Source organism: Mobula birostris, chromosome 10 (assembly GCF_030028105.1).
Source record: "Mobula birostris isolate sMobBir1 chromosome 10, sMobBir1.hap1, whole genome shotgun sequence".
Taxonomy (NCBI): domain Eukaryota; kingdom Metazoa; phylum Chordata; class Chondrichthyes; order Myliobatiformes; family Myliobatidae; genus Mobula; species Mobula birostris.
Genome location: NC_092379.1, coordinates 14,025,470 through 14,039,150, shown reverse-complemented (window position 1 = coordinate 14,039,150; position 13,681 = coordinate 14,025,470). Strand labels below are relative to the sequence as shown.

General features: G+C 46.7%; 1 protein-coding gene across 10 annotated transcripts in view; it reads right to left on the bottom strand.

The window, feature by feature from the left end:
* Positions 1-10,324, bottom strand: part of LOC140203835 (homeobox protein Meis1-like) — a 437,451-nt gene extending 427,127 nt beyond the window's left edge. Inside the window, exon 1 of one of the 10 annotated variants that reach the window (XM_072269947.1) lies at positions 10,090-10,324. In XM_072269947.1, the coding sequence (XP_072126048.1) occupies positions 10,090-10,107 (18 nt within the window). In that variant the 5' untranslated portion in view covers positions 10,108-10,324. The remainder of the gene's footprint in view (positions 1-10,089) is intronic. The other 9 variants (XM_072269949.1, XM_072269948.1, XM_072269941.1 and 6 more) reach the window with 9 other exon arrangements.
* Between the last annotated feature and the right edge of the window lie 3,357 nt (positions 10,325-13,681).

Sequence of the window (13,681 nt, the reverse complement as noted above, 5' to 3'; positions counted from 1 at the left end):
TACATTCCGACATGTCTCATTAGCGGGGCAGAAGCATGGTCACATTGTGTATTCCAGGGAGCAGCTGATTGAGCTTATGCCGGCCGGTTTAGCGAGCAGAGTGGCGGACACTCCTGCTGAAATCTGGAGGAAAACACACGGAGGATGCAGAGGGGGATCACAAAGGCGAGGAAAGAGGACCGGGTTGAGACAACAGAGACTTATGGAGAAGAGGAGTTCGGTGGGTAATAAAATGGATGAGTTCACGGCGCTAGCCAGGCGTCAGAGAACATTTCGGGAGTGCAGTGTTATGTGTTTCACTGGAACGGGGCTGCACGAGGACATACCCGATCAAAACTTCTCCATGGACGGCTTCCAGACCGTTCGCACTGACCGGAAGGGCACTGAGAGCGGTAAGCGTAAAGGAGTTGGGTGCTTACTGTTCTGGTTAACAACGGATGGTGCAATCCGGGTCATATTATGATCGAGGAACGTGTTTGTAGACCGGATATTGAACTCTTTACTGTTGGACCCCGGCCATATTCCACCGAGATACAACACTGGGCGTCACAGGAGGTTGTTCCTGCCTGTGGCCATCGAACTTTGCAGCTCCTCTCGTGGACAGTCAGACACCCTGAGCCAATAGACTGGTCCTGGACTTATTTTCCATCTGGCATAGTTTGCATTTTGTTGTTTGATTGTTTGTGGTTTTTGTATTGCTATATTTATGCTCTATTCTTGGTTGGTGCAGCTGTAACGAAACCCAATTTCCCTCGGGATCAATAAAGTATATCTATCCATCTATCTTGTGAGGACCCACGCGTTCTGTGGGGAGGACGGACAGACTGCTCACAGAGGACAACTCCCCCAGCGTTTTGTATGTGCGTGTTACTCCCGGCTTGGGCTGAAGGTCCTGCGTCCATGCCACACAACTCTGTGGCTGGATACGCACGCTCCCATATCACAGGAATACTTTGGATCATGGTCAATTATATTTTGCCCTTGCTATTGATTTCTCCTTAATATGCTGGTAGGGCATCAGCCTCTCACCTCACTCTGTGTGAGCTTCTAATGCGACTAAACGTTTGTTGAGCAGAACACTTCACCTTATTATAGGAGAAACTTTTAACTTTTTATTGGAGGGTATAACCTCAAGCATGACGAGTCAGCAAATTAGTACACCCCAGAGTGTCAGCCTGGATTATAAACTCCAGCGCTGGCAGGGAGCCCGAATGCACATTCATCTGGCTCAGGGCCAAGTGTGCTGTCAGCTGAGATGAACACACCCCCTGCAACATGGGGTTTATGGTTCTGGGGTCAGGCTCTTCAGTTCTACTGAGGCTAGACTTTCGATTGCAGTCAGACATTCAGCTCCGATCGCTGCATGACCAAACACTTCCTCAGGAACACAGGCAGGAACTGGTGTTTTCATTGAAAAGGTTCTTTCTCTTCCCTCAGGACCCCTGGTTTAGACTGCTTCCATTATATTGCCTCTCTGAACTAGCTGCAAGAGGACGGCTGATCCCATCCATCTCAATATCCCACATGTTTTTCCACTTGTTGATGGGGTTAGGCGTCAGTAAAGCCGTGCCAGTATGCATTGCTCAGGGCGGCACGGCTCGCCAAGCTGCTGCCTCGTAGCTCCCGTCTCCTGAGTGAGTTCAACCCCGACCGTGGGGCGCCCTCTGTCTGGAGTTTGCATGTTCGCCCTGTAGCCGCGTGAGTTTCTTCCCACATCCCAAGGAGTTGTGGGTTGATATATATTGCCCCCGGAGTGAGGGATGGGTGGGTTGCGAATCTTGGCTGTTGAGGGGAATGTGGAAAGTGTCGAGTGGGATTAGTGCATATGGGTGTTTGAAGATTGGCAGAGACTCAAAATGGGCTGAAGGGCCCGTTTCTAAGTGCATATGGGTGCTTGAGGGCTTGCAGGGATCAATGGGCTGAGTGGCATGCTTTTGTGTGGCTTGTCTCTACAGTGTCGGGAGGTGGTCAGAGGCTCGGAGTTTTTCGGACCGACTCGGAGTCGGACCGTGGTCGGAAGCTTCCAGGATGCTGCATCGGCAAGTTGGCGGCGCTGGAGGTTCACCGTCTGCGTGAGATGATGGGACTTTCGAGAGACTCTGAGACTTTTACCATGCCCATGGTCTGTTCTTATCAAATTCTGGTATTGCTTTGCACTGTTGTAACTATGTGTTATAATTATGTGGTTTTTGTCAGTTTTTAAGTTGGTTTGTCATGTGTTTCTGTGGTATCATTCTGGAAAAACATTGTATCATTTCTTAATGCATGCATTACTAAATGACAATAAAAGGGGACTGTGTGTCCTCATAATCATAATAATAATCGTAATACAGTTCAAGAAATCACACAGTGCAGTAGGAGGCCCTTCAGCTCACTGAGTCCCTGCTGACCATTGATTGCCCATGTATCCTCATTAATCACATTATGCGCCATGTCGTGTTGACATGGGCGATCACGGTCTTTCCGTTACCGTGATCACCCTTAGTAGATTCTTTCCAACAGAAGTGGTTCACCGTTGCCTTCTTCCGCACAGAGCCTTGACAAAACAGGGGACCCCAGCCATTACCAACGCTCTTCGGAGATTGTCTGCCTGGCGTCAGTGGTCGCAGAACCAGGACTTGTGATCTGCACCGGCTGCTCGTACGACCATCCACCAACTGCTCCCATGGCTTCATATGACCCTCATTGCTGGGGTTGGGGGAGTTAAGCCGGTACTTCACCTTGCCCAGGGGAGTCCTGCAGGCTAGTGGAGGGAAGGAGCACCTTACACTTCCTTTGGTAGAGACGTATCTCCACCCCATCACAATTGCATGTGAATCCCATTTACCAGAACTTGGTCCATAGACGAAGTGCTCACCTGGTTATTTTTTTTAAATGCTATGAGTTTCTCCCTCTCCCACTCTCTCAGGCCGTGCCTTCCAGATTCCATCCATCTACTGGGTGAAATATTCTTCCTCAGATTATTCTGAAACCTCCTACTCCTCACCTCAAACCTATGTCCTCTGCTTATTGCTCCTCTGCTAAGGGGAGACATTTACAAACATCTATCCTTTCTATGCCCCTCACGGTTTTGTAACCCTCTGTCATTTTCCTCCACTCCAAGGGAAGCAAGCTTAACCCAACCAGTCTTAAAGGTTCAAAGGTTCATTTATTATCAAGGCATCTATGCTGTATACAACTCTTGAGATTCGTCTTCTCCAGATAGCCACGAAACAAAGAAAACCATGGAAGAGGAACAGCAAAACCACCCCCCCGACAAAAAATGAATGGTAAAATGATCATCAACCGCCCCCCCCAACCGCACCCAAATCCCCCTCTTCCCGACACAAAAAAAACGAGAAAGGACGGGCGAAAACATAGAATATTAAAAGCCATAAGACTGAAAAAGTCCTCAGCTCAGGTCCTCAGTCCAAATCCATAAAAGGAGAACCTCGCTAACATCCTCCGACATCGTTGACAGAGTAAGACACCACTCAAACGGGCATAGCGAGCCGCCACATGGCGGTGGGCGGCCACAGTCTCCTTCTCCAGCAGAGGGGTCCCATCAGCGATCAATAGGCAGGCTGTCCGGCACTGAGTCCTCACTTTCCTCCCGTGCTCGCCTCGATGTTCCAGTCTTCCTTGACACTTTAATCTGCAAAATGGCGTCCAGCGCCAACTTGAGCCCTGTCTCGAAGTTTCTTCGCCTCGAGGCCGTGACTCTGTCTCTCTCCATAACTGAGTGACTTCACCTCCAAGAAAACAGTGACTGTCCTCTACGCCCTTGCCAGAGCCATCATGGCTTTTCTGGGTGATAGTAATTACAACTGCACAGAAGTCTGAACGTAGCCTCTCCAGTGTTTACAAAGCTGCACCTTGAGTTACAAGGAGAGACTGGATAGGCTGAGGCTACTTTTCCTGGAGCGAAGAAGGATGAGGGATGGTCTTACAGAGGTTGTTGATTCTTGAGGGGCACGGATAGGGTGGATGGTCACATGACAAAAGGTCTCAGCCCAAAACGTCGGCTGTTCATATCCCTCCAAAGGTGCTGCCTGAACAGGTGAGTTCCTCTAGCATTCTGAGTGTGTTGCTCTTAAAACTATGAAAGAAGTGACACAGGGCCTGGAATGATCACAAATCCTGGATAACTACCAGCAAGGTCATCATAGAAACATAGAAAACCTACAGCACAATGCAAGCCCTTTGGCCCACAAAGTTGTGCCGAACATGTCCCTACCTAAAAAATTACTAGGGTTACCCGTAGTCCTCTATTTTTCTGAGCTCCATGTACCTGTCCAAAAATCTCTTATCATATCTGCCTCCACCACTGTTGCCAGCAGTCCATTCCATGCACTCGCCACTCTCTGTGTTAAAAACTTACCCCTGACATCTCCTTTGTATCTACTTCCAAGCACCTTAAAACTGTGCCCTCTCATGTTAGCCATTTCACCCCTGGGAAAAAGCCTCTGACTATCCACACGATCAATGCCTCTCATCATTTTGTACACCTCTATCAGGTCACCTCTCATCCTCCGTCGCTCCAAGGAGAAAAGGCCGAGTTCACTCAACTTGTTTTCATAAGGCATGCTCCCCAATCCAGGCAACATCCTTGTAAATCTCCTCTGCACCCTTTCTATGGCTTCCACATCCTTCCTGTAGTGAGGTGACCAGAACTGAGCACGGTACTCCAAGTGTGGTCTGACCAGGGATCATCTCACACATCCAGAGAAACAACATGGAAACAGGCCCTTCAGCCCATCATCTTTCTGATGACCACCAGGCTCCCAGTTATACATTAACGTAAATATTCTTCTCCCTGCATCGCTATCATTTCTCACTTAGATACCAGGGGCAACTCACAGCGGCAAGTTATCCTATGACCAACATGTCTTTGGGGTGTGGGCGCAGGGATAATGTGCAAACTCCACACAGACAGTGACGGAGCTTGGGTTTGACCCTGGGCCGCTGCAGCTGTGAGGCAACAGCAGTCAGAGCTGTCCGAATGGGCTGCCTGACAACTTCTGACTCGGGAAGAATCAGGAATCGCTTCCCAACCCTCACTCGTGGTCTTGCTTAGGTTGCCTAAAGTGGAGTCACTGATGTAAATACACATCCGTGCATAGCGATATCCAACAAAGAGCAATGGTTTGGTGACCAGGTTCTCCAGTGGCTGAAGGTGCTCAGCAGTACCATGAGATCATCTGTCTATGGCTATGCCCACGGGGATTTTATCAGACATTTCACACGAAGGGAAGCACTCAGAGCAGTGAAGCACCCCATCGGCATTCACCAGGAATTTCAGCCCAATGCACAGCAGCCTCCCTCAAAGGAACAAGTGCAGCCACTGGGCCATAACGAGCAGGAGGCAATTTACCTACAAAGGGCGTACATCGAGATAAACGCCCTTCCATTTACACGGCGATGAGGAGATGGCTTCATTCTGGCCAAGTATGGTTGCCATCAAATTCCGGGCTGACACCATCTCTATCCTGGGCCCGACATATTGATGTGATCATGAAAAAGACCAAGCCAGTGACTTGTTCATTATGAGTCTGGGAAATTCGATATTTCGCCAAAGACCGGGACATTTTTAGTGATGTACGGTTAGAGTTTTCTAGCAGGTTTGCATCACTGCCTGGTACAGAGGTTCCAACATATCAGATTGAAAAAAGATGCAGAAGGATCGACAGTAAGGAAAGCGAAAGCTACGTTGGCATTCATTTCAAGAGGAATAGTGTATAAGAGTAAGGAGGTGTTGATGACGCTCTATGGGGCACTGGTGAGACCTTATTTGGAATACTATGTGCAGTTTTGGGCCCCCTATCTTAGGAGGGATGTTCTGATGTCGGAGAGAGTTCAGAAAAGATTCACGAGGATGATTCCTGGAATGCAGGGGCTAACATACGAGGAGTGTTTGTCGGCTCTTAGACTGTATTCATCAGAGTACAGTATAGAAGTATGAGAGGGGATCTCATAGAAACATTTTGAATGTTGAAAAGGTTGGACAGAGTAAATGTGGGAAGGCTGTTTCCCTTGGTGGGTGAGTCCAGGACAAAAGGCCACAGCCTTAGAATTAGAGGGTACCCAGTTAAAACAGAGATGAGGAGACATTTTTTTAGCCAGAGGGTCATGGATTTATGGAATTCATTGCCACACACAGCTGTGGAGGCCCGATCATTGAGGGTGTTTAAGGAGGAGATTGATAGGTTTCTAATTAGTCAGGGTATTAAGGGATATGGGGGAAAAGCCGGAAATTGGAACTAGATGGGAGAATAGTTTAGCTCATGATGGAGTGGCAGAACAGGCTCGATGGGCTGAATGGCCTACTTCTGCTTCCACAGAGCCAGCCAGCTCCATTAAGGGCACAAGCCACCCCGACCACTGAGAACCACTTCAAATGACAGTGCCCCGAGAAGGCGGCATCGGTCATTGAGGACACCCGCGAACCGGAAAATGCCCTTCCCTCATTATTGTCATCAGGGAGGCGTTACAGGAGCCTGAAGACCCACACTCAATGTTTTAGAAACAGTTTCTTCCCTTCTGCCACTGAATGGTCCATGAACACTACCTCGCTACTCCACCTTCGCATTGTCTATTGTGTCTTTCGCTGAACTGCTGCAACAAGACGATGCATTTCAGCCCCACCTACCAGCCTCGTGTTCGCTGCTGCTGGAGGAGGTGTCTGCGTATGGCGGTCTCTTTCTCTCTGCGTCCGAATGATTTTTCTCTCCCTAGATGCTGTCAGTAGATGATACCGGAGAGGGTTTAATCAATGTCGATTGTCGATTTGGACTCTAATTTGTGTCTGGGCTGTGTTCTAGTTTGGGTCATTCTGTTACTACTTTTGAGTGATTTTTGAATCCAGGCAGATAATGAATGCTGAGCCAGAATGTACCAAACTATGTCTTTGGATTTTGTGTTTTGATATTCTGTGGTTTTGCTCTTTTTTTTGTTGTTGCTTGTGTGATTTTTTTGTGCGGGGCAGGGTGGATTTGACGTCTGATGTTTTCCTTTGGGCAGATCGGCTCCATGGGCTCTTCTTGTTTCATGGCTGTCTGCGGGGAAGACGAATTTCAGGGTTGTATACTGCACACGTACTTTGATAAATAAATGCACTTTGAACTTTGGTAATAAGTCTGATTCTGATCCTAAGGGAGGGATAGATCACCCTCTCCCCAGAGAGGTTGAACAGGTGCTTGAAACCCTACAACTCCCCCCAGAACTAATGATCTCCCTGGAGTTACACAGCAGTACAAAGGGAACTAGGATGCATGAGAGAACAAGTTAACACATTGCTCAGTGTAACATGTGATTCATGTCCAATCAATTGCTTCTTTGCGGGGAGAGGGCAGAAGGGAATTCCCTGAGGCTGAAAGAATGAATTTGAATACCTTAGCAATGCACATATAGTTTGTTGTGCCATACTGGTGGGCAACACTGTGGCACAGTGGTTAGTGTTGCTGTCTCACAGCTCCAGGGTCACAGGTTCAATTCCAGCCTTAGGTGCTGTCTGCGTGGAGTATGCACGTTCAGTACTGGTTGACTGGCCACTGTAAATTATCCATAGTGAGTAGTCAAGTCCTCCAAGAGGGCCACGATCTTGTTGTAGGGTTTGGAGGCTTGTGTGCCTCAGTGAGCCAGAGAGCTATGTTGGCTGGAGTCAGAACCTTGTGCTTTGGCTCTTGGTAGGGTCACCCATGCCAAACAGGTCAAAGGATAGAAGCAAGACTAAGAGTGGTCCACCAGTCCTCAAGTTCAGGTGTTCGACTGGTTAAAAAGAACAGAAACAGCAATGAAGTATCCTTCTGTGTCTGTGAGCAATGTTATGGACCTCCAAAGACAGAGGACCTTCATTGCTCCCTATATGCCAGCAGCATAACAGGCAGTACACAGGCAAGTGCCAAGGGAAACTGATGTATATATCACAGAGAGCTAGGGCACAGGGGAGCACAGCTGGTGGGATTGCTTTATTGGGACGGGCATGGACTTGATGGGCCAAATAGACGCTGTTGCTTGCAATTGATAGATAAGTCTGATGCTTCCAATATCTGATGTGTTTCTAAACATTTTTAGGGAGATAGTGAAATTGTCAAGCAGAGTGAAAATTGAGCCAGGCCAATTGGATAAGGCGGTTGTTCTAGTCATAGATTCTCATATAACGTGGAAGCTGGCCCTTTGGCCCAACTCATCCGTGCTGACCGAGCTGCTTACCTGAGCTTGTTGCACTTGCCGTGTTTGGCCCATTTCCCTGCCTGCCCTACCTATCCATGAACCGGGCTGAAAGGGGTTCGTCCTGGCGTTCTTGGAGTCCAAACGTGTGACGGGGTCGGGGAGAGTCCTTGTGTCTGGCTCTAAGCTTGGGTCGGCATTTTCAGACCGTGGCATGGTAAAGAACCACCTTCTGCTGCATGACACCTACGCAGGGTCAAGGCCACCTGAAACTGATACAACCGAAACACCAGTTGGAGCTTCTCTCTCCACGCATGCTGCTCGACCTGTTGGGCATTTTCCACCGTCCACTGTTTTAATTTTTTAAATGCCCACCGTCCACAGGGGATTACCGTGGAAACTGGGTGAGACAGAGTCGCATCCACCCCGCCTGTGAAAGAAAGGCCCACGCTGGATGATGATTACGACAAAATAAGATGCGCGGGAGTATGGCTCCCAAGACACTCTAATCGGGTCCCCGATTACTGTGAATGGCGGCCAGGCTGATGGGCTGGCGTATCGTCGCTACGAGTACCCCTCCCAAAAAAAAAACTTTTTAATCCATTTAACCAACCAGGCACCCCCTCTAACTCCCTCTCTTAACTCCCTCCGCAATCCTCGCCCTACTTCGGCACCGCACAAGGTGTTCTCAATCAGAAGAGTAAAACAATACGTTTAAGAAACTTGATGCGCCAATATGCAATAATTTACACGGAGGCGCAGGCCAGACTCTTAAGAAAGCAGTAAAAATGTGCATTTAAATGCGACTTATATCGATTTGTTATTATTTTGGTGCGTTATTGCTACCACATCGTTCATGCAGCCAAATGCAAACCGCAGCCTCTGGAAACGACCCCCTTCTGACTCGTTTTAATGTTGCACAGAACGCTTGCCGACTGCAGCTCAAATCATGACCAGTATCTCCTTCCTTTCAAATCAGAGATACAAAGTTGAGCAGAATGTTCCTTGGCTGCCGCTGCGTGTTTGATCCCTGCACGGCGAATACGTTGATAGCCTCATGATTGTCCAGTAACCCCCCCCCCCCCCCCACCGCCCTCTCTGGGATTCAGAGGTAGCTACCGAACCTCCGTGTTTGCATGTATGTGTGAGAAAGAGAGTGAAAAAAATATATATATACACATTTACCCATACATGCACATCTACGCGCACACACGCATTCATTAAAAGTATGCACGACTGTGTTTGTGAGAGTGTATGATGACACGAGTTTGCGTGTTTGTGAAAGAAATGTGCGCGTGTAAAAATGTGTGAGAATGTGATAATTCAGTCGCGTATGCGAAAATGCGAGTCTGAAAATGTGTGTGGACGTAGATGAGAGAGTGTTCTGCCAAAAACTTTGTGTGAGAGAGGGAGGGAGAGGGTGTGTTCCCGATGGCCAGAGGAATTTAGACAGAGCTCTCAGATATTATTGCGAAAACACGACAATTTCCACATCCATATCTTTACCATATTAGTTTTTGAAGCAGAATACATATTCTACCTGACAAAATCAGTGATCTGGAAAATAACACATTTACAAATGATCTTGTAGCAGGAATTAAAATAAACCACCATTGGAGAGATCGAATTTCTACCAATGTCTCTCTCCCGCCAAGATAAATTCCTCGACTCTAATATTTGCAATTGAATTTCTCAATCCCTTTCAAACTCCGCTATTATTTCTTAAAAGCGTTAAAAATCGAGGTTATCCGCAAGATTTCCCGTGCTTTCGAATTCCAAAAGCAAATTTCCAACATCTTATTTAATTAAGTTATCTCGCGCACTTCTTTCAATGACCAGTAAATAGTTTAAAATAATTCGAGCTATAGTTTTCATAAAATTAGTGAGTAATAATATAAATTATTCATGGTTAATATAGGAGAGCTGAATCAAGCTACATACCGAGCGCCACGATTGCATCCTAGTCGAGTATCTGAGAGGACATCGATCTCAAAATTGCAACACGTTCGAGCAGGGTGTTGGCGGTTGGACTTTCTACTTTCTGCAGGTGAGCTCTACCTAGAGTTTGAGAAAATCGAAACCCCACGATTCCAGTTCCCTTGTATGCTGAGATGTTTGTTTACACTTGGAGCAATATCTTTAGATTAATATTACATCACAACACGCCATTTCCAAACGGCTGTCAGATTTATAAACCCCCCTCCCTCTCCCGCTGCCTATCTCTGAATGACCCGCTTGAGCGTTCGATGCACTCCCTCTCTATATATCCAGCTCACACCCAAAACTGATCCCCCCCAAGTAGGATTTACTGACTAACTTTTATAAAACTACCATTAACGGAGAAAAACAGTATCGATTGTTTATTTGTGTCACTTTTTAATTGAAATAAATGACATATTTTAACTCCCCTGACAACTACCGCGCCAAATTACGCACTCAGCTCTTCAGTTGAAACTAATCTTCGTTCAGTTTGTCCTTGCATCTGCTTGTCTTCAGGTGCTCGGTACTGATCATTAGAAGGACGCAGAGAAGTTTTCCATCGTAAAATATTTATCAACAGTAATGTTAACTAATATTACTGAGCATCTGTGTCTGGGGAGTGACCGCCCGCGATCGTCAGATAACCCTTAATCTCATGATGTCCCGGGATGCTTAACAGAAGACGGGGACTGCCCGTCTCCCGCCACTCGCCAGTATTTATTTAAAACCTGCGTGCGCTTGTTGACCTACAATTTTAATGGTTGTATTTTTTTAATGGTTCACGTTGCCCCCGATGATGCTCGCGAACTAACGAGAAGCTTGTGTGGGGGGGGGTGCCGATGGGTTGCGATGTCCTCTCTTGACGAGCAGGCCAAGCGAAGGGAGACACCGCGAACAAACGGCGGGCCCGCTATAGAACCTGGCAAATTTAAAACAGAAGCCGCGGCTTCATGACCCACTGTCAGAGGCATCGAACTGGGGAGTCAGGCATATAAAAGTCTAATCTGGTTAAAAATAAAACAGTTTTTTCAAAAATTTATTTTGTCCCACGATCTATGTTGTGTCTGTTACGGCCGTCTTAAAACAAGCAGTTCGCCTTACATATACACAGCTTTATACAATTAAAATAAAGATTAATAAAACTACGTATAAATGTACCGCTCCAATCATATATTTGTGCATATATTTATATATATATATATATATATATATAAATTCCGCCCCCTCTCTTTACGGACATTTATACAAAATATATGCCAATATAAAATAAATAGAAATTTAAAGCTAGATTAACGCAGATATCGATATTTAGACAAATATAAATATATTTGCTCAAACTGTATTCAGGTAGTTAGACATAACACGGATGCAGAGCTAAGTGCTTGTATCTGTGCAGGGTTCAGCTATTTCCCTATATTTGTTCGGTACACGGATCACAATGTGCTCGTGAATGGTTGGAGAGGAATTGCGCCCGATCCCCTGTAAATGCCCGACTCCAGGAGCAAGATGTCTTTCGCTCCCCTGCGCATTTCTGGCATCGAAATAAAAATGGAGGTCAGTCAAGAAAAGGGGTGCTCAAAAATCTGGGTGAATTGGGACTGCCGCTGTTTCCGTTGCTGGCTGAGAGAATATTGACGATCTTTTTCCCGTATTTGAAAGTGCTCCCGAAGTAACCTTGAACGGAATGCCTGGTCGACTTTCGATGAACCCGCAGTTAAATTGTACCTGCAAATGTGGTTAGGGTTGGATTCTACAGTGTTTTAATATAGTTAAAAAGTTAATTAGGAACAGCGCTTAAGTAACCATCGCCTTAATTTATCGTTGGATTGGGACTAAATCATGAAGTCCATCATTTACAGCTGATCTTGAATTGAATTCGTTGGATGATTTTTTTCTCTCTTTCTCGCTCCCTAGACAAATGTGCTGACTACACATTTATTCTTACAAGTTTAATGTTTGAACGGGTCGGACTGGTTTTGAATGTGTGCGGAGTTGCAGCTTGAACATAGACGCGCATCTCTTGTCTACCCCCCACCCCACCGCTCACCACCGCCACCACCACACCCATCCTCCCTCCCCCACCCTCCCCACCATCACCCGCCCACCCCCCCCCCCCCCGGGAGTCAGCTGCAGGTCATCGCCCGGTTGAGGCACTCATGTGCCGCCTGGAAAGGTGATGGATCGCCGCTGTGATCTCAAGAAAAACAGACAAAAGGACAAACTGCGTTACTTTCCCCGGGCCATGTCCCTCTCCAGAGCATTAGGCGAGGGCTGAGTCCTTTAACAAGCAATCTGGGGCAAGACATCTCCCAGTTAATCACTCCTCCAAGACGAAGAGACTTTTGTGTCTGTGTGTGTGCAAGCATAGGAGAGAGCTTTTTGACATTTTGTCTTAAATTTAAAATATATATATATATTTAATTGAAAATGCAAAACAAACAGCCGAGGGAGAAACTGGTTTTTTCGCGTTATTGGGGAGGTGCCGGGTTTAAATGGTTAACTCTTTCGATCTCACTTAGTGATCAGCGCATTCTTAACCATTATCTCCTCCCCGCCCTTTGCTTCCTTGAACTGTATTAGTAACCTAACTATAAATGCAAAAAGCGCAGATCACCGAATAAAACGGGGGGAATCCTTCAGAATAAATACGTTATTCTCAGGTTTGTAATCCCCAGTGGATAGCAACTTTTTTTAAAAAACAAAAATGCCCACAGCCATACAGAAAACCAGCTGGTTATGGAGCATTTTCTGGAAATGGTGGGGGAATTAGGAACAAAATAGACCAAGGGGTTAAATTGAACCCGGGCGAGGGGATTTTGCGCTTTTTAAAACAAAAATAGGGGCGGAGGTTGCGGAGTTAGACTGGAGAGTCGAGCTGCGCCCCCTCCCCAAAAGATAACATTACGGAACTGGTCTTGCACCCAAACCGGACTATAATTCGCATTGTCGCGCAATTTGGTTGAAACAATCGAGCAATGGAAGGAGCGGCCCGTGGAAGGGGAAATCTGAGGCACGCAAATCTATTGAAGCGAGTTTCTGATCTGGCTGGATTTTCTTTTAAAGGGGGGGGGCGAATGGGGAAAATAAATGATATTGGAGTAAAATGTATCGAGCACGAGATTAGAGGACACCAAACTCCTGCGAGTTTATTAATCCCAACAACAATATTTCGGCGAAGGAACAAAGGTGAAAGAAAGAGCAACACGCACAAAATGCTGAAAGAACTCAGCAGGCCAGACAGCATCTGTGGAGGGGAATAAACAGTCGACGTTTCGGGCCGAGACCCTTCATCCGGACTGAAAAGGAGGAGGAGAAGGGAGATACGCAAGGAGAAGAAATAAAAGAGAGTCGTTGAATAATTCTAACTTTGTAAAACTTTGCCCCATTTAAGGCTAATTTCTCCCTCCAAGTTGCTAATCAAATTATTTTTTTAAAAAAAGAAAGGCAGATCCTTTCCTTCAGAATCGCAATGAGAACGATATTAATTTCTGAGCTATTCCGATCTGGACTGACTGCAGTGTGGCACACGCACACCCCGTCCGGCGTGAACTGC